Genomic DNA, 24,634 nt, shown 5'->3' on the forward strand with positions numbered 1-24,634 from the left:
TTCCCACTAACAGTGCAAGAGGGTTCCCTTTTCTCCACACCCTCCCCAGCATTTGTTGTTTGTAGATATTCTGATGATGCCCATTCTAACGGCTGTGAGGTGATACCTCATTTTAGTTTTGATTTGCATTTCTCTAATAACTAGTTATGTTGAGCAGCTTTTCTTATGCTTCTTGGCCATCTGTATATTTTCTTTGGAGAAATGTCTATTTAGGTCTTCTGTCCATTTTTGGATTGGGTTGTTGGATTTTTTGATATTGAGCTGCATGAGCTGTTTATATATTTTGGAGATTAATCCTTTGTCTGTTGAATCATTTACTAATATTTTCTCCCATTCTGAGGGTTGTCTTTTCATCTTGCTTTTAGTTTCCTTTGTGTGCAATATCTTTTAACATTAATTAGGTCCCATTGGTTTATTTTTGTTTTCATTTCCATTACTCTAGCAGGTGGATCAAAAAAGATCTTTCTGTGATTTATGTCAAAGAGTATTCTTCCTATATTTTCCTCTAGGAGTTTTATAGTGTCTGGTCTTACATTTAGGTCTCTAATCCATTTTAAGTTTATTTTTGTGTATGGTGTTAGGGAGTGTTCTAATTTCATTCTCTTACATGTAGCTGTCCAGTTTTACCAGCACCACTTATTGAAGAGACTGTCTTTTCTCCATTGTATATCTTTGCCTCCTTTGTCATAGATTAGTTGACCATACATGCATGGGTTTATCTCTGGGGTTTCTATCCTGTTCCATTGATCTATAGTTCAGTCTTTGGATCAGTACCATATAGTCTCAATTACTGTAGCTTTGTAGTATAGTCTGAAGTCTGGGACCCTGATTTCTCCAGCTCCGTTTTTTTCCCTCAAGATCACTTTGGCTATTCGGGGTCTTTTGTGTCTCCACACAAATTTTAAGACGTTTTGTTCAGGTTCTGTAAAAAAATGCCCTTGGTAACTTGACAGGGATTGCATTGAATATGTAGATTGCTTTGGGTAGTGGAACCATTTTCACAATGTTGATTCTTCCAATCCGAGGACATGGTATATCTCTCCATCTCTTTGTATCATCTTTAATTTCTTTCATCAGTGTCTTATAGTTTTCTGCATACAGGTGTTTTGTCTACTTAGGTAGGTGTATTCCTAGATATTTTATTCTTTTTGTTGCAGTGGTAAATGGGAGTTTTTTCTTAATTTCATTTTCAGATTATTCATCATTAATGTATAGGGATGCAAGGGATTTCTGTGCAGTAATTTTTTATCCTGCAACTTTACCAAATTCATTGATTAGCTCTTTTAGTTTTCTGGTGGCATCTTTAGGATTCTCTATGTACAGTGTCATGTCATCTGCAAACAGTGACAGCTTTATTTCTTCTTTTCCAATTTGGATTCCTTTTATTTCTTTTTCTTCTCTGATTGCCATGGCTAGGACTTCCAAAACTTTATTGAATAATACTGGTGAGAGTGGACATCCTTGCCTTGTTCCTAATCTTACTGGAAATCCTTTCAGATTTTCACCATTGAGAATAATGTTTGCTGTAGGCTTGTCATATATGGCCTTTATTATGTTGAGGTAGGTTCCCTCTATGCCCACTTTCTGAAGAGTTTTTATCATAAATCGTTGTTGAATTTTGTCAAAAGCTTTTTCTGCATCTATTGAGATGATTATATGTTTTTTTTTCCTTCAGTTTCTTAATATGGTGTGTCACATTGATTATTTGTGTATATTGAAGAATCCTTGCATTCTTGATATAAACCCAACTTATTCATGGTGTATTATCCTTTTAATGTGTTGTTGGACTGTGTTCACTAATATTTTGTTGAGGATTTTTGCACCTATATTCATCAGTGATTTTGGTCTGTAATTTTTTTTTTTTGTAGTATCTTTTGTTTTGGTATCAGGGTGATGGTGGCCTCATAGAAAGAGTTTGGGAGTGTTCCTTCCTCTGCAATTTTTTGAAAAGTTTGAGAAGGATGGGTGTTAACTCTTCTCTGAATGTTTGATAGAATTCACCTGTGAAGCCATCTGGTCCTGGACTTTTGTTTGTTGGAAGATTTTTAATCACAGTTTCAATACCATTACTCGTGATTGGTCTGTTCATATTTTCTCTTTCTTCCTGGTTTAGTCTTGGAAGGTTTTACTTTTTAAGAATTTGTCCATTTCTTTCAGGTTGTCCATTTTATAGGCATAGTGTTGCTTGTCGTAGTCTCTTAAGATGCTTTGTTTTTCTGCAGTGTCTCTTGTAACTTCTTTTTCATTTCTAATGTTATTGATTTGAGTCCTCTCCCTCTTTTTCTTGATGAGTCGGGCTAAAGGTTCATCAATCTTGTTCGTGTTCTCAAAGAGCTAGCTTTTAGTTTTATTGATCTTTGCTATTGTTTTCTTTGTTTGTATTTCATTTATTTCTGCTCTGATCTTTATTTCTTTCCTTCTACTAACTTTGGGTTTTGTTTATTCTTCTTCCTCTAGTTTTTTTAGGTATAAGGTTAGTTTATCTGAGATGTTTGTTGTTTCTTGAGGTAGGATTGTATTGCTATAAAATTCTCACTTAGAACTGCTTTTGGTGCATCCCATAGGTCTTGGATCATTGCGTTTTCATTGTCATTTGTCTCTAGGTATTTTTTGATTTCCTCTTTGATGTCTTCAGTGGTCTCTTGGTTATTTAGTAATGTATTTTTAGCCTCCATGTGTTTGTGTTTTTTATGTGTTTTTCCATGTTATTGATGTCTAATCTCATAATGTTGTGGTCAGAAAAAATGCTTGATATGATTTCAATTTTCTTAAATTTACCAAGCCTTGATTTGTGACCCAAGATGTGATCTATCCTGGAGAATAATCCATGCACACTTGAGAAGAAAGTGTAGTCTGCTGTTTTTGGATGGAATGTCCTATAAATATCAATTAAATCTATCTGGTCTATTGTGTCAGTTAAAGCTTGTGTTTCCTTATTAATTTTCTGTTTCGATGATTTCTCCATTGGTGTAAGTGACCTGTTAAAGTCCCCAACTATTATTGTGTTACTGTCAATTTCCCCTTTTGTAGCTGTTAGCAGTTGCCTTATGTATTGTGGTGGTCCTATGTTGGGTGCATATATATTTATAATTGTTATATCTTCTCCTTGGATTGATCCCTTAGCATTATGTAGTGTCCTTTCTTGTCCCTTGTAACAATCTTTATTTTAAAGTCTATTTTATCCGATATGAGTATTGCTACTCCAGCTTTCTATTGATTTCCATCTTTTTCCATCCCCTCACTTTCAGTCTGTATGTGTCCCTAGGTCTGAAGAGGGTCTCTTGTAGACAGCAATATATATAGGTCTTGTTTTTGTATCCATTCAGTGAGCCTGTGTCTTTTGGTTGGAGCATTTAATCCATTCACGTTTCAGGTAATTATCAATATGTATGTCCCTATTATCATTTTCTTAATTGTTTTGGGTTTTTCCTTTTCTGCTTTTGGAATTCCCACTTAGAGAAGTGGGAATTCCCACTTAGAGAAGTGGGAATTCCTTTAGCATTTGTTGTAGAGCTGATTTAGAGGTGCTGAATTCTCTTAGCTTTTGCTTTTCTGTAAAGGTTTTGATTTCTCCATTGAATCTGAATGAGATCCTTGCCTGGTAGAATAATCTTGGTTGTAGGTTGCTCCCTTTCATCACATTAAATATGTCATGTGACTCCCTTCTGGCTTGTAGAGTTTCTGCTGAGAAATCAGCTGATAACCTTATGGGAGTTCCCTTGTATGTTGTTGTTTTTCCCTTGGTGCTTTCCATAATTTTTCTTTGTCTTTATTTTTTGCCAATTTGATAACTATGTGTCTCGGCATCTCTCTCCTTGGTTTTGTCCTGTATGGGACTCGCTGCACTTCCTGGACTTGGGTGGCTATTTCTTTTCCCATGCTATGGACGTTTTCGACTATAATATCTTCAAATATTTTCTTGGATCCTTTCTCTCTTCTCCTTCTGGGACCCCTATAATGCGAATGTTGTTGCAATTATTGTTGTACCAGAGGTCTCTTAGACTGTCTTCATTTCTTTTCATTCTTTTATCTTTATACTGTTCTGCAGCAGTGAATTCCACCGTCAGCACTGAGCTGATCTCCCTGTGCTATGTGGCTGCTTCTCACTAGCTTTCTATTTTACACTTGGTATTATATATTAGTCCCTGCCACTCTCTCACTTCGTCCCAACTTACCCTTCCCCCTCCCCATTTCCTCAAGTCCAATCTCTACATCTCCTTCTTTATTCCTGTCCTGTCCCTAGGTTCTTCATAATTTTTTTTTAAGATTCCATATATATGTGTTAACATATGGTATTTGTTTTTCTCCTTCTGACTTACTTCACTCTGTATGACAGACACGAGGTCCATCCAACTTACTACAAATAACTCAATTTCATTTCCTTTTATGGGTGAGTAATATTCCATTGTATATATATGCCACATCTTCTTTATCCATTCAACTGTCGATGGACACTTAGGTTGCTTCCATGTCCTGGCTCTTGTAAATAGAGCTGCAATGAACATTTTGGTTCATGACTCTTTTTGATTTATGGTTTTCTCAGGGTAGATGTCCAGAAGTGGGATTGCTGGGTTGTATGGTAGTTATATTCTTAGTTTTTTAGTGTACCTCCATACTGTTCTTCATAGTGGCTGTATCAATATACATTCCCACCAACAGTGCAAGAGGGTTCCCTTTTCTCCACACTCTCTCCAGCATTTTTTTTTTTTGTAGACTTTTTATGATGGCCATTCTGATCAGTGTGAGATGATATCTCACTGTAGTTTTTGTTTGTTTGTTTTGGGTTTCTTTTTGCAGTATGCGGGCCTCTCACTGTTGTGGCCTCTCCCGTTGCAGAGCACAGGCTCTGGACACGCAGGCCCAGTGGGCATGGCTCACGGACACAGCTGCGTCACGGCATGTGGGATCTTCCTGGACCGGGGCATGAACCCATGTGCCCTGCATCGGCAGGCGGACTCTCAACCACTGCACCACCAGGGAAGCCCCTCACTGTAGTTTTGATTTGCATTTCCCTATTGATTACGGATGTTGAGCATTCTTTCATGTGTTTGTTTGTAATCTGTATATCTTCTTTGGAGAAATGTCTGTTTAGGTCTTTTGCCCATTTTTGGATTGGGTTGTTTGTTTTTTTGATATTGAGCTACATAAGCTGCTTGTAAATTTTGCAGATTAATCCTTTGCCAGTAACTTCAATTGCAAATATTTTCTCCCATTCTGAGTGTTGTCTTTTCGTCTTTCTGGTTTCCTTTGCTGTGCAAAAGCTTTTAAGTTTCATTAGGTCCCATTTGTTTGTTTTTATTTCCATTTCTCTAGGAGGTGGGTCAAAAAGAATCTTGCTGTGATTTATGTCATAGAGTATTCTGCCTATGTTTTCCTCTAAGAGTTGGATAGCTTCTGGCCTTACATTTCAGCCTTTAATCCATTTTGAGTTTATTTTTCTGTATGATGCTAGGGAGTGTTCTAATATCATTCTTTTACATGTAGCTGTCCAGTTTCTCCAGCACCACTTATTGAGGAGGCTGTCTTTTCTCCACTGTATATTCTTGCCTCTATTACCAAAGATAAGGTTACCATGAGTGCATGGGTTTATCTCTGGGCTTTCTATCTTCTTCTATTGATCTATATTTCTGTTTTTGTGCCAGTACCGTACTGTCTTGATTACTGAAGATTTGTAGTATAGTCTGAAGTCAGGGAGCCTGATTCCTCCAGCTCCGTTTTTCTTTCTCAAGATTGCTTTGGCTATTCGGGGTCTTTTGTGTTTCCATACAAATTGTGAAATATTTTGTTCTAGTTCTGTGAAAAATGCCAGTGGTAGTTTGATAGGGATTGCATTGAATCTGTAGATTGTTTTGGGTAGTAGAGTCATTTTCACAATGTTGATTCTTCCAATCCAAGAACATGGTATATCTCTCCATCTCTTTGTATCATCTTTAATTTCTTTCATCAGTGTCTTATAGTTTACTGCATACAGTTCTTTTGTCTACTTAGGTAGGTGTATTCCTAGATATTTTATTATTTTTGTTGCAGTGGTAAATAGAAGTGTTTCCTTAATTTCAGTTTCGGATTTTTCATCATTAGTGTATAGGAATGCAAGAGATTTCTGTGCACTAATTTTGTACCCTGCTACTTTACCAAATTCATTGATTAGTTCTAGTATTTTTCTGGTAGCATCTTTAGGATTCTCTGTGTACAATATCATGTCATCTGCAAACAGTGACAGCTTTACTTCTTCTTTTTCAATTTGGATTCCTTTCATTTCTTTTTCTTCTCTGATTTTGTGGCTAAAACTTCCAAAACTATCTTGAATAATAATGGTGAGAGTGGGTAACCTTGTCTTGTTCCTGATCTTTGTGGAAATGGTTTCAATTTGTCACCATTCAGGATGAGGTTGGCTGTGAGTTTGTCATATATGGCCTTTATTATGTTGAGGAAAGTTCACTCTATGCCTATTTTCTGGTTGCTTTTTTTTTTATCATAAATGGGTGTTGAATATTGTTGAAAGCTTTCTCTGCATCTATTGAGATGATCATAGGGTTTTTCTCCTTCAATTTGTTAATAAAGTGTATCACATTGATTTATTTGCATATATTGAAGAATCCGTGCGTTCCTGGAATAAACCTCACTTGATCATGGTGAATGATCCTTTTAATGGGCTGTTGGACTCTTTTTGCTAGTATTTTGTTAAGCATTTTTGCATCCATGTTCATCAGTGTTATTGGCCTGTATTTTTCTTTCTTTGTGACATCTTTGTCTAGTTTTGGTGTCAGTGTGATGGTGGCCTTGTCGAATGAGTTTGGGTGTGGTCCTCCCTCTGCTCTATTTTGGAAGAACTTGAGAAGGATAGGTGTTATTTCTTCTCTAAATGTTTGATAGAATTCACCTCTGAAGACATCTGGCCATGGGCTTTGTTGGAAGATTTTTAATCACAGTTTCGATTGGTCTGTTCATAGTTGCTATTTCTTCCTGATTCAGTCTCGGAAGGTTGTGCATTTCTATGAATTTGTCCATTTCTTCCAGGTTGTCCATTTTATTGGCGTATGGTTGCTTGTAGTAGTCTCTCATGACCCTTAGTATTTCTGGAGTGTCAGTTGTTACTTCTCATTTTTCATTTCTAATTCTGTTGACTTGAGACTTCTCCCTTTTTTTTTTTTTTTTTTTTTTTTTGCGGTACGCGGGCTTCTCACTGTTGTGGCCTCCCCCGCTGCATACGGACGCGCAGGCCCAGCAGCCGTAGCCCACGGGCCCAGCCACTCCGCGGCATATGGGATCCTCCCGGAGCGGGGCACGAACCAGTGTCCCTCTGCCTCGGCAGGCGGACTCTCAACCACTGCACCACCAGGGAAGCCCTTCTCCCTGTTTTTGTTGATGAGTCTGGCTAATGGTTTATCAGTTTTGTTTATCTTCTCAAAGAGTTAGTCATCTTATAGTTTTATTGATCTTTGCTATTTTTTCCTTCATTTCTTCTTCATTTATTTTTTATCTGATCTTTATGAGTTCTTTCCTTCTTCTAACTTGGGATATTTTTGTTCTTTTTCTCTAATTGTTTTAGGTGTAAGGTAAGGTTTATTAATTGAGATGTTTCTTGTTTCTTAAGGTAGGATTGTATTGCTATAAAATTCCCTCAGAGAACTGCTTTTGCTGTATCCCACAGGTTTTGGGTCGTTGTGTTTTCATTGTTATTTGTTTCTAGGTATTTTTGATTTCCTGTTTGATTTCTCCAGTGATCTCTTGGTTATTAGTATTGTATTGTTTAGCCTCCATGTGTTTGTAGTTTTTCTGGATTTTTTCCTGTAACTGATATCTACTCTCATAGTGTTGTGGTCAGAAAAGATACCTGATATGATTTAAATTTTCTTACATTTACCAAGGGTTGATTTGTGACCCAAGATATGATCCATCCTGGAGAATGTTCCATGAGCACTTGAGAAGAAAGTTTATTCTGTTGTTTTTGGATGGAATGTCCTATAGATATCAATTAAGTCCATGTTGTTTAATTTATCATTTAAAACTTGTGTTTCCTTATTTATTTTCATTTTGGGTGATCTGTCCATTGATGAAAGTGGGGTGTTAAAGTCCCCTAGTGTGATTGTTTTTCTGTTGATTTCCCCTTATGGCTCTTAGTACTTGCCTTATATATTGAGGTGCTCCTATGTTGGGTACATAAATATTTTCAATTCTTATATCTTTTTCTTGGATTGATCCCTTGATCATTATGTAGTGTCCTTCTTTGTCACTTGTAATACTCTTTATTTTTTAAGTCTATTTTGTCTGACATGAGACTTGCTACTCCAGCTTTCTTTTGATTTTCATTTGCATGGAATATCTTTTTCCATTCCCTCACTTTCAATCTGTATGTGTCCCTAGGTCTGAAGTGGGTCTCTTGTAGACAGCATATATACAGGTCTTGTTTTTGTATCCATTCAACCAGTCTACGTCTTTTGGTTGGAGCATTTAATCCATTTACATTTAAGGTAATTAATGATATGTTTTTTCCTATTACCATTTTCTTAATTTTTTTCAGTTTGTTATTGTAGGTCTTTTCCTTCTCTTGTGTTTCCTGCCTAGAGAAGTTCCTTTAGCACTTGTTGTAAAGCTGGTTTGGTGGTGCTGAATTCTCTTAGCTATTGCTTGTCTGTAAGGGTTTTAATTTATCCATCAAATCTGAAGAGATCCTTGCTGGGTAGATTAATCTTGGTTGTAGGTTTTTCCCTTCATCACTTTAAATATGCCCTGCCACTCTCTTCTGGCTTGAAGAATTTCTGCTGAAAGATCAGCTGTTAAACTTATGGGGATTCCCTTATGTTTTATTTGTTGTTTTTCCCTTTCTGGTTTAATTTTTTTTCTCTGTGTTTAATTTTTGATATTTTGATTAATATGTGTCTTAGCCTGTTTCTCCTTGGATTTATCCTGTATGGGATTCTCTGTGCTTCCTGGACTTGATTAACTATTTCCTTTCCCATATTAGGGCAATTTTCAGCTATAATAACTTCAAACATTTTCTCAGTCCCTTTCTTTTTCTCTTCTTCTTCTGTGACCCCTATAATGCAAATACTGCTGTGTTTAATGTTTTCCCAGAGGTCTCTGACAATGTCCTCAATTCTTTTCATTCTTTATTATTTTTATTGTGCTGTGCAGTAGTTATTTCCACTCTTTTATCTTCCAGGTCACTTATCCATTTTCTGGCTCTGTTATTCTGCTATTGATCCCTTCTAGAGAATTTTAAATTTCATTTATTGTGTTGTTCATCACTATTTGTTTTGTCTTTAGTTCTTCTAGGTCCTTGTTAAACGTTTCTTGTATTTTCTCCATTCTATCTCCAAGATTTTGTATATCTTTACTATCATTATTCTGAGTTCTTTTTCAGGTCAACTGCCTATTTCCTCTTCAGTTGTTAGGTCTGGTGGGTTTTTACCTTGTTCCTTCATCTGCTGTGTGTTTCTCTGTCTTCTCATTTTGCTTAACTTACTGTGTTTGGAGTCTGCTTTTCGCAAGCTGCACATTTATAGTTCTTGTTGTTTTTGTCTGCCCCCAGTGGCTAAGGTTTTTTCAGTGGGTTGTGTAGGCTTCCTGGTGTAGGGGACTAGTGGCTGTGTTCTGGTGGATAAGCCTGGATCTTGTCTTTCTGTTGGGCAGGACCATGTCTGGTGGTGTGTTTTGGGGTGTCTGTGGCCTTATGATTTTATGCTGCCTTTCTGGTAATGGGTGGGGTTGTGTTCCTGTCTTTCTAGTTGTTTGGCACAGGGTGTCCAGCTCTGTCGCTTGCTGTTCATTGAGCGGGGCTGGGTCTTGGATTTGAGATGGAGATCTCTGGGAGATTTTTGCCATTTGATATTATGTGGAACTGGGGGTCTCTTGTGGACCAATGCTCTGAACTTGGCTCTCCCACCTCAGAGGCACAGCCCTGATGCCTGGCTGGAGCACCAAGAGCCTGTCATCCACACGGCTCAGAATAAAAGGGAAAAGAAAAAAGAAAGAAAGAAGAAGATAAAATAAAATATTATTTAAGTAAAAAATAATTATTAAATAATTTTTTTAAGTAATAGAATAAAAAGAAAGAAGAATGCAACCATACCAAAAAACAAATCCACCAGTTATAGCTAGCACTAAAAACTATGCTAAAAACAAAGAAACCCAAAAAAATACAGACAGACAGAACCATAGGACAAATGGTAAAAGCAAAACTATGCAGACAAAATCACACAGAGAAGCATACACTCACAAAAAGTGAAAAAGAAAAAAATATATATATCGTTGCTCCCCAAGTCCACCTCCTCAATTTGGTATGATTCCATGTCTATTCAGGTATTCCACAGATGCAGGGTACATGAGTTGATTGTGGAGATTTAATGCACTGCTCCTGAGGCTGCTGGGAGAAATTTCCCTTTCTCTTCTTTGTTCGCACAGCTCCTGGGGTTCAGCTTTGGATTTGGCCCCGCCTCTCTGTGTAGGTCACCTGAGGGCATCTGTTCTTCCTTCAGACAGGACAGGGTTAAAGGAGCAGCTGCTTAGGGGGCTCTGGCTCACTCAGGCCGGGGGTAAGGAGGGGTATGGAGTGCAGGGTGGCAGAGGCCAGAGTGACATTACACCAGCCTGAGGTGTGCCATGTGTTCTCCCAGGGAAGCTTTCCCTGTATCACTGGACCCTGGCAGTGGTGGGCTGCACAGGCTCCCAGGAGGGGAGGTGTGGACAGTGACCTGTGCTTTCACACAGACTTCTTGGTGGCTGCATCAGCAGCCTTAGCATCTCATGCCCGTCTCTGGGGTCTTCGCTGATAGCTGCTGCTCGCGCCCGTCTCTAGAGCTTCTTTAAGTGGCGCTCTTTATCCCCTCTCCTTGTGCACCATGAAGCAAAGAGGCAAGAAAAAGTCTCTTGCCTCTTCGGCTGCTTCACACCTTTTCTCAGACTCCCTCCGGCTAGCTGTGGCTCACTATCCCCCTTCAGACTGTGTTCACGCAGCCAACCCCAATCCTCTCCCTGGGATCTGACCTCCGAAGCCTGAGCCTCAGCTCCCAGCCCCCAGCAGACAAGCATCTTGGGCTGGTGAATTCCTCTGTGTGGGAATCTCTCCCCTTTGCCCTCCACACTCCTGTTGCTGTGCTCTCCTCCATGGCTTCGAATCTCCCCCTCCTCCACCACCCACCTTCTCCGCCCGCCCGTAAAGAGGCTTCCTAGTGTGTGGAAACTTTTACGCCTTCACAGCTCCCTCTCACTGGTGCAGGTTCCATCCCTATTCTTTTGTCTCTGATTTTTTTTCTTTTTTCTTTTGCCCTACCCAGGTACGTGGGGAGTTTCTTGCCTTTTGGGAAGTCTGAGGTCTTCTGCCAGCGTTCAGTAGGTGTTCTGTAGGAGTTGTTCCACATGTAGATGTATTTCTGATGTATTTGTGGGGAGGAAGGTGATCTCCACATCTTACTCTTCCACAGTCTTGAATCTCCTCCCTTGAAATTTTTAATGTTCCAAATATAATTGATCCATTACTAAGTGTTATATACATAGAACTTTACTGATTTTTTACTGCTAGTTTTTAAAACATTGAGTGTGGTGAACTTCAAAAACCTCAGAATAAATATTTTAAAAGTAGTTAAATGACTGATCATTTGATAAATATCAATGCAAAAAACTTGTACTTGAGCAAGCTAAGAAAGTCATTACAGCAGTATTTCTGATGGAACCAATGTTATACCTGTTCAAGCTACACTGACTCTAATAATCTGTGACAGAAGAAGAAATGGGAAAAGTTATGAAAGCTTTTCATTAAATCAGAAATTGAAAGAAAGGAAAAATATGGCTTGTTTCAATTGTATTCATAGTTCAACAGACAGGATCACAGTGGAAAAGAAATTGTCTAAACAGTGCCAACTTTTATAATCTTTGCCCCATATTCTGAAACTTAATCCCTGAATCTATTTTCCTGCAATGGTATGAAATTTTTATCCAGGCAGCATTTCAAATGCAAAGGGGCGTCTTCAGTTCACACCCTCCCACCCCCCCATCCCCTTCCCCCACCCCACCACCCACTCCCACACCATGTGTCTTCATCATCAAAGCAGTAGGGGGCTATGTTTGGCTGTTTCCCATGAATAAAACTCTCACAGATGCAAACCAGCCCACACTATCAGCCCTATTCTACCTCAGAATGTTCCCTCACAAACCTTCACTGTCTCTAGGATGATTCTGAATATAGAAAAATCACAAGCTCCAGGGTAGCCTGAGATAAAATGAAAGATCAGGGCTTTGGAAGTGTGATAAGAATTCTAATCAACTGGAACCTGCTAAGTATTCTGGATACCTTGTGCATTTTTGATATTTCCTATCTTGCCACATTTTTAGGAATACATTTTAATAATGTTCAGTAACATTTCCTAAAAGCAAACTTTGCTAGCCTGTGGTCTACTGGAAGTAACATCTATAGCTGTCATTTAAAGCTGTGTGAATTGGACAAGGTGTGAAATCTTTGGGGCTTAGTTGTTTCAAAAATGTAGAAAAATAGCTTATCTTTAAAAAGGCAGAAAGCTGAAAAAGTGGGATATAATATATACGTGCACATACACACACACATACACACACACACACAGAGATTTTTATTTCATTCCAAGTCAAAAAATAAAAGGAGGAAAAGGAAACAATATATTTTACTTTCTTCCAGGAATAATAATGAGTTTTTTATATACATCATTTCATCTATTTTCTAAAATAACTTTAGGGAGTAGGTATTTTATGAGTAATTTGATTTTAGAGATGTTAAGTAACTTCCCAAAGGTCATCTCGATAATAAAGGCAGAATCAAGATTCCACCAGGGTCTGTAAGATTCCAGTGACCTTAGATATTTTCATGGATTACTGTTCACAGATTTTATTGATTTTAATCTGTTCTGTACTCTTATGATTTTTGCCATATCTATAAACCATTGGTAGTATTTTAATTTTTTAAATTAAATTGTCTTATCTTTTTAAATTTAAAATAAATGTATCTTTAAAACTAAACTTTAGTCCATTCCAGTAAATGAAAAACCATGTTATCCTTTTTCATAAGTAAGAAATATATTTTAAATAAATGTAATGAAAAGACAAAACATTTTTTAAATTTAGCTTGTTTTTTTTATATGTTGAAAAATCTTGTGTTCCTGCTTCTCTCTCTCTCTCTCTCTCTCTCTCTCTCTCTCTCTCTCTCTCATTAAAAAATATCATAGACTGTAATAGAGAAATGTCAGAACAAGCATGAGCAGAAACTTTCTCTTTAATGCAATCAGAACTGGAAGAACACTGAGACAGACAATTTTCTCACGATGCAAGTCAATGTTTTTCATGCATCTTCCCACCTAACAACGTCTTGGACACCTTTAGCAGTTTGTTTACCATTCTGCAAACATGGAGCTCAGTCGTGCTGCCCTGCACTTCACGCTTGATGTGATGATGACTGAATGACATTCTGATTGGCCATCACCCTCCTGCAGTCATCTGCCTTGCACAGTTTTCTACTTGAAATTGGCAGAAATTTTGTATGCAGATTGACTTGTTAGTTCACATTAGAAAAGTATGCCAAATTTTATAAAATTTGATATGTCTTTTTAATCATGTGGATAGCTTCTCCATTTAAAACCTTGAGTGCACCTTATTCTTCTGGATTTTATCTGTGTGCTAAGAATAAACAATTTTTGCTCCTGTAAAAAATATTCAATATCATCTCTTAAAAATTTTTGTCTTAACCTTTACTACAAGGAAAACTTTAATATGAATAGAAAGAGTTTGAAATATCATAGTATGTATATGAAAAGTAATAACTGTGAAACCAATTATTCTCAAATTTTACCTAGAATTTTATAAGGTTTTAAAATTTAAGATACATTTCATTTTCTAATCTTTGGGGCCACATTTTATATCCATAAATACTGATGCTAAAAGCAAAAGACATTTTCCTTTGAACTATCTCTGTAAACATTAATCGAGTAACTATATCTGGAAGTAAATTAGGTTGAAAAAATTTACCCATATAATTGAATTTTTCCCTATGTGAGGTATGGTATTTTCTTATGATATATTTTCTTCTGATAAAATTCTTTATTCCTTTTCGTAGCTCAAATGGGTTCAGCCAATGAGATGATCACACTAAAATATTCAATAACTGTTAGCTATTATTATTGCTTTATAGGTATGTAAGCATTGATAGTGCTATAAGAAGAAAAAAATGAGATAGAAGTCCAGTTACAAAATAACGTTGTCCATCACCCCCTAAAATAAAATTTATTTAAAGTGTAGTAAGGCTATGTGCTGATAAGTAAATATTTGTAATTCTTCTTTGTGACTCAGAAGCCAGTCTCCTGTGTTCTTTTACTCGCCCATATTGTTAGCAGCAAAATAGAGAATTTGCAAAATCATGTCATAAGTGCCTTCCCTATCGGCTTCCCAGCACTCATCTCCCAAAACTCCATTAGGCAAAATGTAGCTCCTGAGACTCGAACAAACCAACAAAATCCTTGGGGACATTCTGTCTAAAATTTCACCTACACCATTATTTCCCCAGCACCTCCCACCAAGTACGCACATTTTTTAGAGGAAGGTTTGTGCAGAGAGCATGTCATTGCCTACATTCAGACATGGGCATCTATTCTGTGATGGTTATTTCAAATCAAGTATTTATTTTAATTTAGCCTTCAAGTAAGGGCAACTTAATGTGATTCTGGACTGGATTTTTTTACCACCTCCAATTAGACCCTGGGCAGGTGACTTTCTTTCCTTGTGCCTCAGACTTTTCTTCATTAAGATGAGTGTTTGTAAAATGCTGCAGAACTCATTTATCATTTCAGATGTACATTGCAAATGTAGGAGATATTATATTTATGGGCCAAGTAATACCACACAGCGTTTATGCAGCAATAAAACTCCAGGGGTAGGTGATAACAACAGAAAGACAGGCAGACACAATGCCCTTTCTCTTTAGCACACAACACAGTTTAATGGTTAATCTTGAGTCTTCTGTGGATTTGCAAAGTCAAATCTGATAAACAGGTGATGATACAGCATTCTGTTCAGGTCCATAAAATATGACTTCTTAGAGGAATCTAATTATAAAGGAAAAATATTTTCAAATAAAAGTTTGTTTTCTGATTTGGGGAAAGATTTGCTCACAGAAATTTTCTAAGAGAGAACTCAGCTTATGTTAAATTATTTCATCAATTTATTGAATTAAAATGCTCCCAGCTCTTATTTATCTTTATCCACATCAGAATGATCATATAACTGATACTATTTCTAAATTCTACATTCTCTTGTAATATAAAAAGGAAAAGAGAGGTAAGTGAGCTGGTATCCCAAGCTTATTTCAAAAACTAACTAGCAGTGGATATGACAAAGTCCAATATCCAATTCCTTCTACATGTTATAATTCTGGGAATTTTTTACAATCATAATAATCCAAGGCACTATGACTCTGAAATCTCTCTGAGTCATTCAGGATTTTATTACATCCAACATAATTTGAGTGTTAAGAGTATTCTGATAATATTCCAAAGCTTAAGTTTTTTTTTTAATTAACTGTATTTCTCGAATATACTGATAAAACAAGGCTTTATTATTACAATAATAACATAATTATTTCTTTCATTTCACTTGCTCTCTCAGATTAATTTTGCTCAATTTTGAAATTGAAGCTATTTTATTTTCTAATTCTTTGACAGGTGTATACAGTAAATTTAATTAAATTAAATGAGAATTGTTAAATAACCATGAAAATCTTCCCCCAGATATTCTGAATAGTCATGAATTAACTATACAATTTCCAATGGCTTTTAAAATTCAGCCTCTAAACCAATCAATTCTAAATCACATTTTCAGTTATATATAAAGTAATTTTAAAAATATTTCTTCTTGTGGTACCAAAACTAACTACCCAAAGAACTGTAGAAAACAGTAAAATGTGTAAAATTTCAAAGTTCATAATAATCTTAGCGTTAATCAGCATTTGGCTTCTAACACTGGAATTAACTTAAGCAATTTGGAGTATTATCCTAAAATTATCATTATCTTTACCAGCCCTGGGAGTAGCTAATGGTTGTTAGACACTGTATAATTAGCATGAGAAATCAGAAATCAATGTATGATCAAATACAAGTTATGTGCCAAATAAAATTACTATAATTTATCAATTCAGCTACTCAAATATGATTGTCAGTGAGCCCAAAACACTCAAAACACAATTATAATTATCTTCAGAAATTATCAGGGAACAGTCTGGAAAAAATTAAGAGAAATGTTTTAATACTTTGTATAACAGAACATTCAAGCTCTGGTAAATCATATAATTTAGCAATTATTTTTCAGTAGTAAACAATTAAATTTTTACACAGACTTTTTAAATAATAAAACTTGTAACCCACATTAGATAATTTTACTCTGAAGTTAAATGTTCTTTTTTCTTAATCAAATGTATTTTTACAACATAAAAAGTCTCCTTTAGACAGAGGCCTAAGTTCCCTGGTGGTCTAGTGGTTAGGATTTTGTGCTCTCCTTTAGACAGATACCTAAAGCAAGTTTTTAATTTAAATGATTTTGAATTAATTCAAGACAGGACTTTAAAAAAAAAATCCAGAGAAAGGCAGGTGGGAGGTTATATGCAAATCCTAGTACTTTCCCAGTAATTCCATCTCTTTTGTCCCACTCATCATAGGAGCACCAGTGTATTTTCACATCCCAGTTGAGATCACCTGTGCTAAAATTAATGATGTGCCCAGTCTACCTGCTTACTGTTCTCACATCTGGACAGAACAGAATATTAGAGAAGTCACTGGTCTTAAATAAAGCAGCCTGGGTTTGATTTAGTCAAGACACTCACTGCCTGATCCAAGGATTTGTGACTGATATAAGGATGATTCTTCCCAACACCCTACCTCAATGGTTTCTCATAAAACTCAAATGGGAATATATGTATAAAGTGTTTTATAAACTTTCACACACTATACAAATAAAAGTTATTATGATGCTTGTGGTCCATACCAACAGTGTTAACCCAGTCCCAGATTCTAAGAATAGCCCAAACCCAATCTCTACCTGGGGCAAATCAAGGGAGTCTTAGCTAAGTAATTCAGATGCTTCAGACTGTAAGACATTCTTGTGGTCTCTCTTACTGTAAACTTATTAGTTTCTCTAGGTTTATTCTAACAACTGGATCCTTCCCTATTCCTGGGAACAAATGGGGTCCCAAAATATAAGTGAATAAATGAATCAAAACAAGAAAATCTTATTCTTCAGATTCCTGCTCTAATGTTCTGTCTGATACCGTTCACCTCCCCCTGGAGTTGGTCTCTGCCTTCCTCTCCCTTACTACCTTTGGAGAAATGACCTGGATCCATGTCCCATAGATGGGAATCTCCTGGTACTTCTATACCTCTCAAATTCTGTCTGTCTGATTTGTCACCACACTCTAGGTTTGTCTCAATATATAGTTCAGCCAATTAGCAGATTTAGAGTCAATGAAGCAAATTCTCTTCTAACCACTATTATCTACAAATGGAGCAAGATTCCTTGTGAGGTAAAGAGTTCTGTACCCCCCTAAGCTAGTCAAGGCAAAACTATGTTCCCACCAGCAATGGAAAGCCCTGCTGCTTTGGTTGGGAGGTTAGACAAGATCATTCTACAATCCTAGGTAACCTGCTTAACTCCTCTGTTACTCTGACTTGCTAATGCTTCTGGAGTGACAATAGAGAGGACAATGTATGCCTTCTGACATTGTTGCACTTTACCACACTAAACAAATTGTTCCTATGATGAACCCAAAAGAGAAGATACTATTCCCCTTTTATTTGAATATTACTTGTTATTTCAGTTAAATGAAATGTACTCCAGAAACACAAATTATCTGTGTCTAGATGTAAAGACTATTACTGCACTAATGTATTTGTTAGAGATAGTAGCAATTAGATACAAAAATGATGTAATTAACTCTGAAAATATTTTTTAATCATGTATAGTAAGCCATGTCCCAAACCAAATATCCATAAAGAATATGACATTTCTAATTGTAATTTTACATTAGCACGCTATTTTCAGTTCAATATTGAAAACTCTTTATATTGTATCTATACAATCAATGTCATAAACTAAAACGTGAATGTCAAAAGTTTAGCAATCACTTTATAATATTTGTAAGAACACAATTTATTTGAATTTGGTAAATAAAGTTAAATTAACATTAGTTTTGTTTTCTTTTTCCTTTTACTTTTATGATGGTTTTATAATATTGTTTTGTATTTTCCTTCATAATATGAAAGGACACCAAACATCTGAACATTACTTATGTAGTATATTCAATGATGCTATAGAAAATGACCGATTTTCCCAGTTTTCACATCTTTCCATTTGGTTATGGAATAACAAAGTCTAATGATTTGGATATTTGTGATCCAATATAGTATAAATAGCTAGGGTTTTGTCTCTTGGTCATGAGAGAGAGATGGAGAATAAGATAAAGACATGGGAATAAGGGCAGAATAATGGGTGGGGATTATAAAACTGAACTGTTAGGAATCAGAGGGAAAAATAAGTAAGGGGAGAGAAAATGGGATGGAGATAGGAAAGAAGCAGTAAGAGTGACCAGGTAATACGTCCAGAGGACAGTTGGCCAGTGGAGTCATAACTTGCCAAGAATCACTATAGTTAATGTGCACTACAGACTGGGTCACAAGTTGCACCCAACTTAAATAAGTTTGATGGTATTTAGGACAACTGAAGCCAGAGAACTCCCACCAAAATAACTATACAAGCTAGTAAATTAAACATCCCTAGTTCCACGGATGCTGATAAAAGACAGAAGACTCCTGAAACAAAAGACTCTGCTACTCACAGCAAGAGAGTACAAGTATCAGGATAGCTGCACTGGTTTCCTTGACCCAAGACCCAAGTCAGAGATGGAAGGCCAGGTAGAGTTTGCATGCATCGCAGGAGAGAGACCTTGAGTTTAGGAGATCTAATTTCCTAGCAAGCAGTAAGCAAACCTGTTCTTTGTCCAGAGGGAAACTAGATTTATTGCAGAACTATGTGGTACATTCCGGAGTACGGTCCTCAGTTCTCAGGATTGCCAGCCAAATAAATAATTCTGAGAAGTGGGCTTTGAGAAAGAATAGTCAGTTTTGTGATGTTAGCACACTCAGCAAGACATGTAGGAATGTGAGTGGCCCACAAGGAACGCCTCTCAACAGTGAAACAAAGTGGTTCTCAAAGAGCAGGATGCCCAGATTAGCATCACTCACAGCCTTAAAAGAAATGCAATTTCTTGGGCCTCATTTCAGACCTAGTTGTCGTAGACTATTCAGGCTACTATAACAATAGACCACAGACTGGGTGGCTTATCAACAACAAACATTTATTTCTCACAGTTCTGGAGGCTGGGAAGTCCAAGATCACAGCATTGACTGGTTTGGTGTCTAGTGAGAGCCCACTTCTTAGTTCATAGACTGATGTCTTTTCACTGTGTCCTCACATTGCAGAAGGGGTGATGAAACTCTGCGAGACCTCTTTTCTGAGGACACTAATCCAATTTTTGAGGATTCTATCTCACGATCAAATAACTTCCCCAAAGCCCTACAGCCTAATATGATCACATTGGGCATTAGAATTTCAACATACAAATTTGGAGAAGACACAAAATTCAGCCCACAACACTAGAAAAACAGAAATTCAGCAATCTCAGTTTAACAAATCCACTCAGTAATTCTGAGACCCACTAAAGTTTGAGAACCAACAGTGTAACGAAAAGAATTCTTGATAGCAGTCAGGATCCCAGAACTAGTCAAGGCTTCGACCAACTACCTGGACATGTCACTCAGCTTGTCTGTGCCTTAATAGCTTCACCTATAGCAGGAGGAGATAATTATTTTAATTGGGGTATAGTTGTTTTACAATGTGGTGTTAGTTTCTACTGTACAGCAGAGTTCCCTGTGCTATAAAGCAGGCTCTCATTAGTTATCTATTTTATACATATTAGTGTATATATGTCAATCCCAAACTCCCAATTCATCCCACCCCCCCCCTTTGCCCCTTGGTGTCCATACGTTTGTTCTCTACATCTGTGTCTCTATTTCTGCCTTGTAAACCGGTTCATCTGTACCATTTTTCTAGATTCCACATATATGTGTTAATATACAACATTTGTTTATCTCTTTGTGACTTACTTCACTCTGTATGACAGTCTCTAGGTCCATCCACATCTCTACAAATGACCCAATTCCTTTCCGTTTTATGGCTAACAGTCCACTGTATATATGTACCACATCTTCTTTATCCATTTGTCCGTCAATGGGCACTTAGGTTGCTTCCATTACCTGGTTATTGTAAATAGCGCTGAAATGAACATTGGGGTGCTTGTGTCTTTTTGAATTATTCCTTATTGCTCATATTTGATGAAATCCTCTATTCCTTGTCATGTAGCTTTATCAGTATTGCCTGACCTTGAAATGCACATGGCAAGCATTGGTAAAACCAGGAGAGATCAGCTGGCAAAGCAGATCCACAAGGTCTCATTACCATCCTCCACAGTCCATAACCTGGGGCTAGCCTCCCAGGTTCCCAGAACGTCTTTGTCAGCAGGCTGGGACAGGAAGAGTACCTCAGACAAATGTTAACCAATCTGGTATAGGCTGGCCAATCAACCCAGAAGATCTGTTTATGCATTTATAGGGAGACTAACTGAAAGAGAGGCTAGCCCAATGTTCTCTGGCCTGAGCATTCTCCTTCAGTAAATCAAGCTGCTCAGAATTGTAATCAGAAGATCTACTTGGAAAGCATGATTTAGAACAGAGTGTTAATTGAATGTCCTTAGTCTGCCTGATGTGTCCATGTCTGTAATAGGAATATACCTGTCATTATGGGCCAAGTACACTTCCAGGGTCTGGTCACCTTCTCCTGTGGACAGCCCCTGAATGGCACAACCAAACTGCCCTCTGAGACTTTCCTGGTTTTCTGTGCTTGCAGTGTCAAACAAGTCTCTCTCAGATCAACATATTTTTTTTCCTTTGGCTGATTTAATAATCTTCATTTATGTTCTAATCAAGTCTCAGAGACCCTAAAATCTTCAGCCTGTCTTAAGTGACATTGCATATTTTCTGCCCTGATCAGTTCAGTTTTGATCATCAAGTTGTAGTCTCAGAAAACAATTTGATCATCTTATTTCCAAATTTCTGGCTGGTTACTACACTCTTGTTTTCTCCTCTGTTTTCCACACCCTCCTTCCCTAAATGGTCATCACCCTAGTGAAACTTCACTCCTTTTCAGGTGGGACTCGAACCAGCCAAAACTCATACTGGGACTTGAACCCATGATCCCTGACTTAGGAGGGGACTCAACCCCCCTGTATTTTAATTGAAACTGCTCATCTGGTGTCAGGATTTACTGAAGCTCAGGTTATTTTGTGTCGGTGAAGAAAGAATTCAGTGAGAAGCAAAGTGGCAAGCAAAGAGTGAGTTTATTAACATAGATGCTTGTGAGAAACACAAGTGGGCAGGTGGTAGGGGCTCTGCCTCAAGGACTGAGAGGACTTTATTTTCATAAACAAAAGTGGGGAGGGGGAGAAGATCACCTTCTTCCACATTCTTGAGCAGACGTCTATGCTTACATCATTAGTTCCTCCTTTGACCCTATGTGGTTTAACTGGGACTATCGTGGTGCTATTTAAATCACATGTATATTATTAGCAAAAGGATGGTAACATATACTATGAATAAAATATGGTAATTCATCTCAGCTTTCGGTATAATGTCCCCTTCCACCTATATTTCTGACTTGACTACATGCAGAAGTGCTACTCTTCAAGGACTATTAACTGTCTGACTTCATGTCACAAGATTCAGATGCCATATCTATTGTCTTGTGTTTTAACTATCAGGGGTTGTGGCTTGAGTGTGTCTGGTGCTTGGATGTACCTGGTCTTCCTTCAAGGTAGTGTAGATTTTTGCTAAGTTACTGGATTCTTTCCTTGAGTGGTCATTAGCTTATAACAGTCTCCCAAACTCCCTTAAAATTCCCTTTCTATCTTGAATCCCCAGTGGGATTTCTAAACTGACTATTTAGTTATCCTACTCTACCCCTATCACCAGGATTGGAGACTATCAGCCTCCAAGAATCACATAGTAGAGCAGCTGCCTTCATTTGTACCATTCTGGTGAGTTACTGTCCTCTTGGTTTTCATTCCATTATGGATTTTCTTATGTGATTCTTTCACCTTACAGTATTATGCAATTTTGGCCCCAAGAGCTTATTAATAGAAGGTAAGTTTTAATTTATAATGAACAGTCACTCCTGGAAATTTGTTTATGTTATTTAGAAATTTGAATTGAATTGAATTAGATCTCATTTGTAATAAGGGATTTGTAAAAGCCAAATGTATTCACATTGTCTATAAAAAGTGAATGGCTGAATAATTACTCAATAAACATAATTAATGGTGACAACAAATATAGATTATTCTTGTTCATGAGACTTGCTTTTCCATAAAATATTATATAGCTTGCATTACCCACATATTTTCATTTACCTTTTTTGCTCTGTAGATGTTATTTAGAAATATAGATTATCTATTTATTTATTAGTTATAAATCTCAAATAGAAAAAAGATAACCAGAAGCATTTCTGACATGAAAGAAAGAATATTTCTTTAAAAGTATTATGGGGATTTTTTGGTAAAACTCTAAATAAGGTGTATTTATTCAATATATTCCTGTACTTATTTTATTTCAAATATATTAATGCATGAGGTTTAAAATTAAATGTGATTTCCCTGTAGATTAATACTATCTTTTTCATCTTTGTAAAATAGAAGTAAATTGCTTGGTTCAATACAAACTAAGCCCATTTGAGTGGCTTTTTTTGTTGTTTTTCAGAAATAGGAGAGATTGAGACTTGAAAAAGAATTCATCATCAGGAGAATTTATTTTAAAAGCATCCAAGCTCCTATACAGCCAGAAGATAAATTACCCACTAGTCAAGAGAAGGAAAGCACAATTAATTTCACATTATACTAAACCAATCAGCTCCTTAAATGGCTGTCTTTTTTGAGAAAAAGCAGCAAGAAAGCCATAGTTGTTCCTTCCTCCCATGCCTTTAGAAGCAAACAGCTAGTCTTTTCTCAGACTACAAGTTCTATGGAAAGCAGGGTGAATATATATATATTTTTCTTTTTTTATATAAATTTATTTATTTTTGGCTGCGTTGGGTCTTCGTTTCTGTGCGTGGGCTTTCTCTAGTTGTGACGAGTGGGGGCTACTCTTCGTTGCGGTGCGCGGACTTCTTATTGCGGTGGCTTCTCTTGTTGTGGAGCACGGGCTCTAGGCACGTGGGCTTCAGTAGCTGTGGCACGTGGACTCAGTAGTTGTGGCACATGGGCTTAGTGCTCCACTTCATGTGGGTTCTTCCCAGACCAGGGATCGAACCTGTGTCCCCTGCATTGGCAGGTGGATTCTTAACCACTGTGCCACCAGGGAAGTCCCAGGGTGAATATATTTTGTTGTTTTTAGATAAGGAGAATTCTATTCATGACTTGTATCCATATTTCACAGTGCAAAGTTAATGAAGCTTTTGTCTTGTACTAGTGATAGGCAAATGCTTTGAAGTTTTATGACAAGGAAGTAAGACTTCAATAAATTATTTCCAAACCTACCTTTCTTCTTTCCAGGATAATTATTTTTATGTAATCATTTATTATCAAGGAATAAAGGAAGGGTTGAGGAGAAATCATACTGGGGTAATGGAATATGCACAAAAAATCTGCAGGCTGCGTTTTTCTTCCTAACAAAATGGATTATTGCTAAACAACCATTCATTACCTTTTTTGAGACCAGCAGGATGGTGTTAGAATATACTAAATTAATGTCACCTGCCATCACTTAACCTGAAGAAACACAATGATTAGTAAACTTTACATACACAGCTACTGCAGCATTTTAAGCATCTTCCATATGTAATAAAAATGTGATCAATGGAGGCCTTCGAGGAAAGAGTGCAATGCAAGCATATAAAGACCCTCGGTTCCTTCCTGCACACAGGTGTTATCCATCAAAACCCCCAAACCACAATGCCTTGTGTCTGCATGTCAGTACCATTCTATAGGCTAAGTTTAATTCTCTTTATTAAGGTATTCATTTTGCATTGATAAGGGATGATCTTTGGTATGCACATACAGGAAATGTACAAAGTCTCCTTTACGCCATGCAAAAAAGTAGCACACTGACTTTGAACCATTAAGTTCAAGACTTTGTGCTTTAAAGATTAATTTACTCTTCCCACATACATGCACACAGCCTGGCACTACATAAAGAACACAAATAATAACATTTTCATTTTTAAAAATACATATATGTTGGATCAGTAAGGATATAGTATAGATTGCATGAGGAAGAAGAGAGGGAGAAGAAAAAGAAAGAGGGACTGAGGGAGAAAAGCAAAAAGTGAGTGAGAGAGAGAGAGAGAGAGAAAGAAAGAATATCAAAATATCAAAATGTACTTAGGCCTCACCCATGAAATTTTCTTTCCTGGGTATATAAGTTTTTTTAATGCTTTGACTGGAGAGAAGACTATTAAGGGTATATATTTTGTTATTTTTAGTTGTTTGATTTATGAAAGTTTTTAATCAAAATTGTTAGGCATTTATTAG

The 24,634-nt window shown here is 36.9% G+C and overlaps 1 protein-coding gene across 1 annotated transcript in view; it reads left to right on the forward strand.

The window, feature by feature from the left end:
• RALYL (RALY RNA binding protein like) overlaps positions 1 to 23,773 on the forward strand; it is a gene marked incomplete at its 3' end in the record, with an annotated part of 523,686 nt that extends 499,913 nt beyond the window's left edge. The window contains exon 8 of the mRNA XM_082858435.1: positions 23,657 to 23,773. Coding sequence (XP_082714561.1) covers positions 23,657 to 23,773 — 117 coding nt within the window. The remainder of the gene's footprint in view (positions 1 to 23,656) is intronic.
• Positions 23,774 to 24,634: the final 861 nt, after the last annotated feature.

The sequence above is a fragment of the Leucopleurus acutus genome (assembly GCF_964270905.1).
Source record: "Leucopleurus acutus genome assembly, chromosome: 17".
Taxonomy (NCBI): Eukaryota; Metazoa; Chordata; class Mammalia; order Artiodactyla; family Delphinidae; genus Leucopleurus; species Leucopleurus acutus.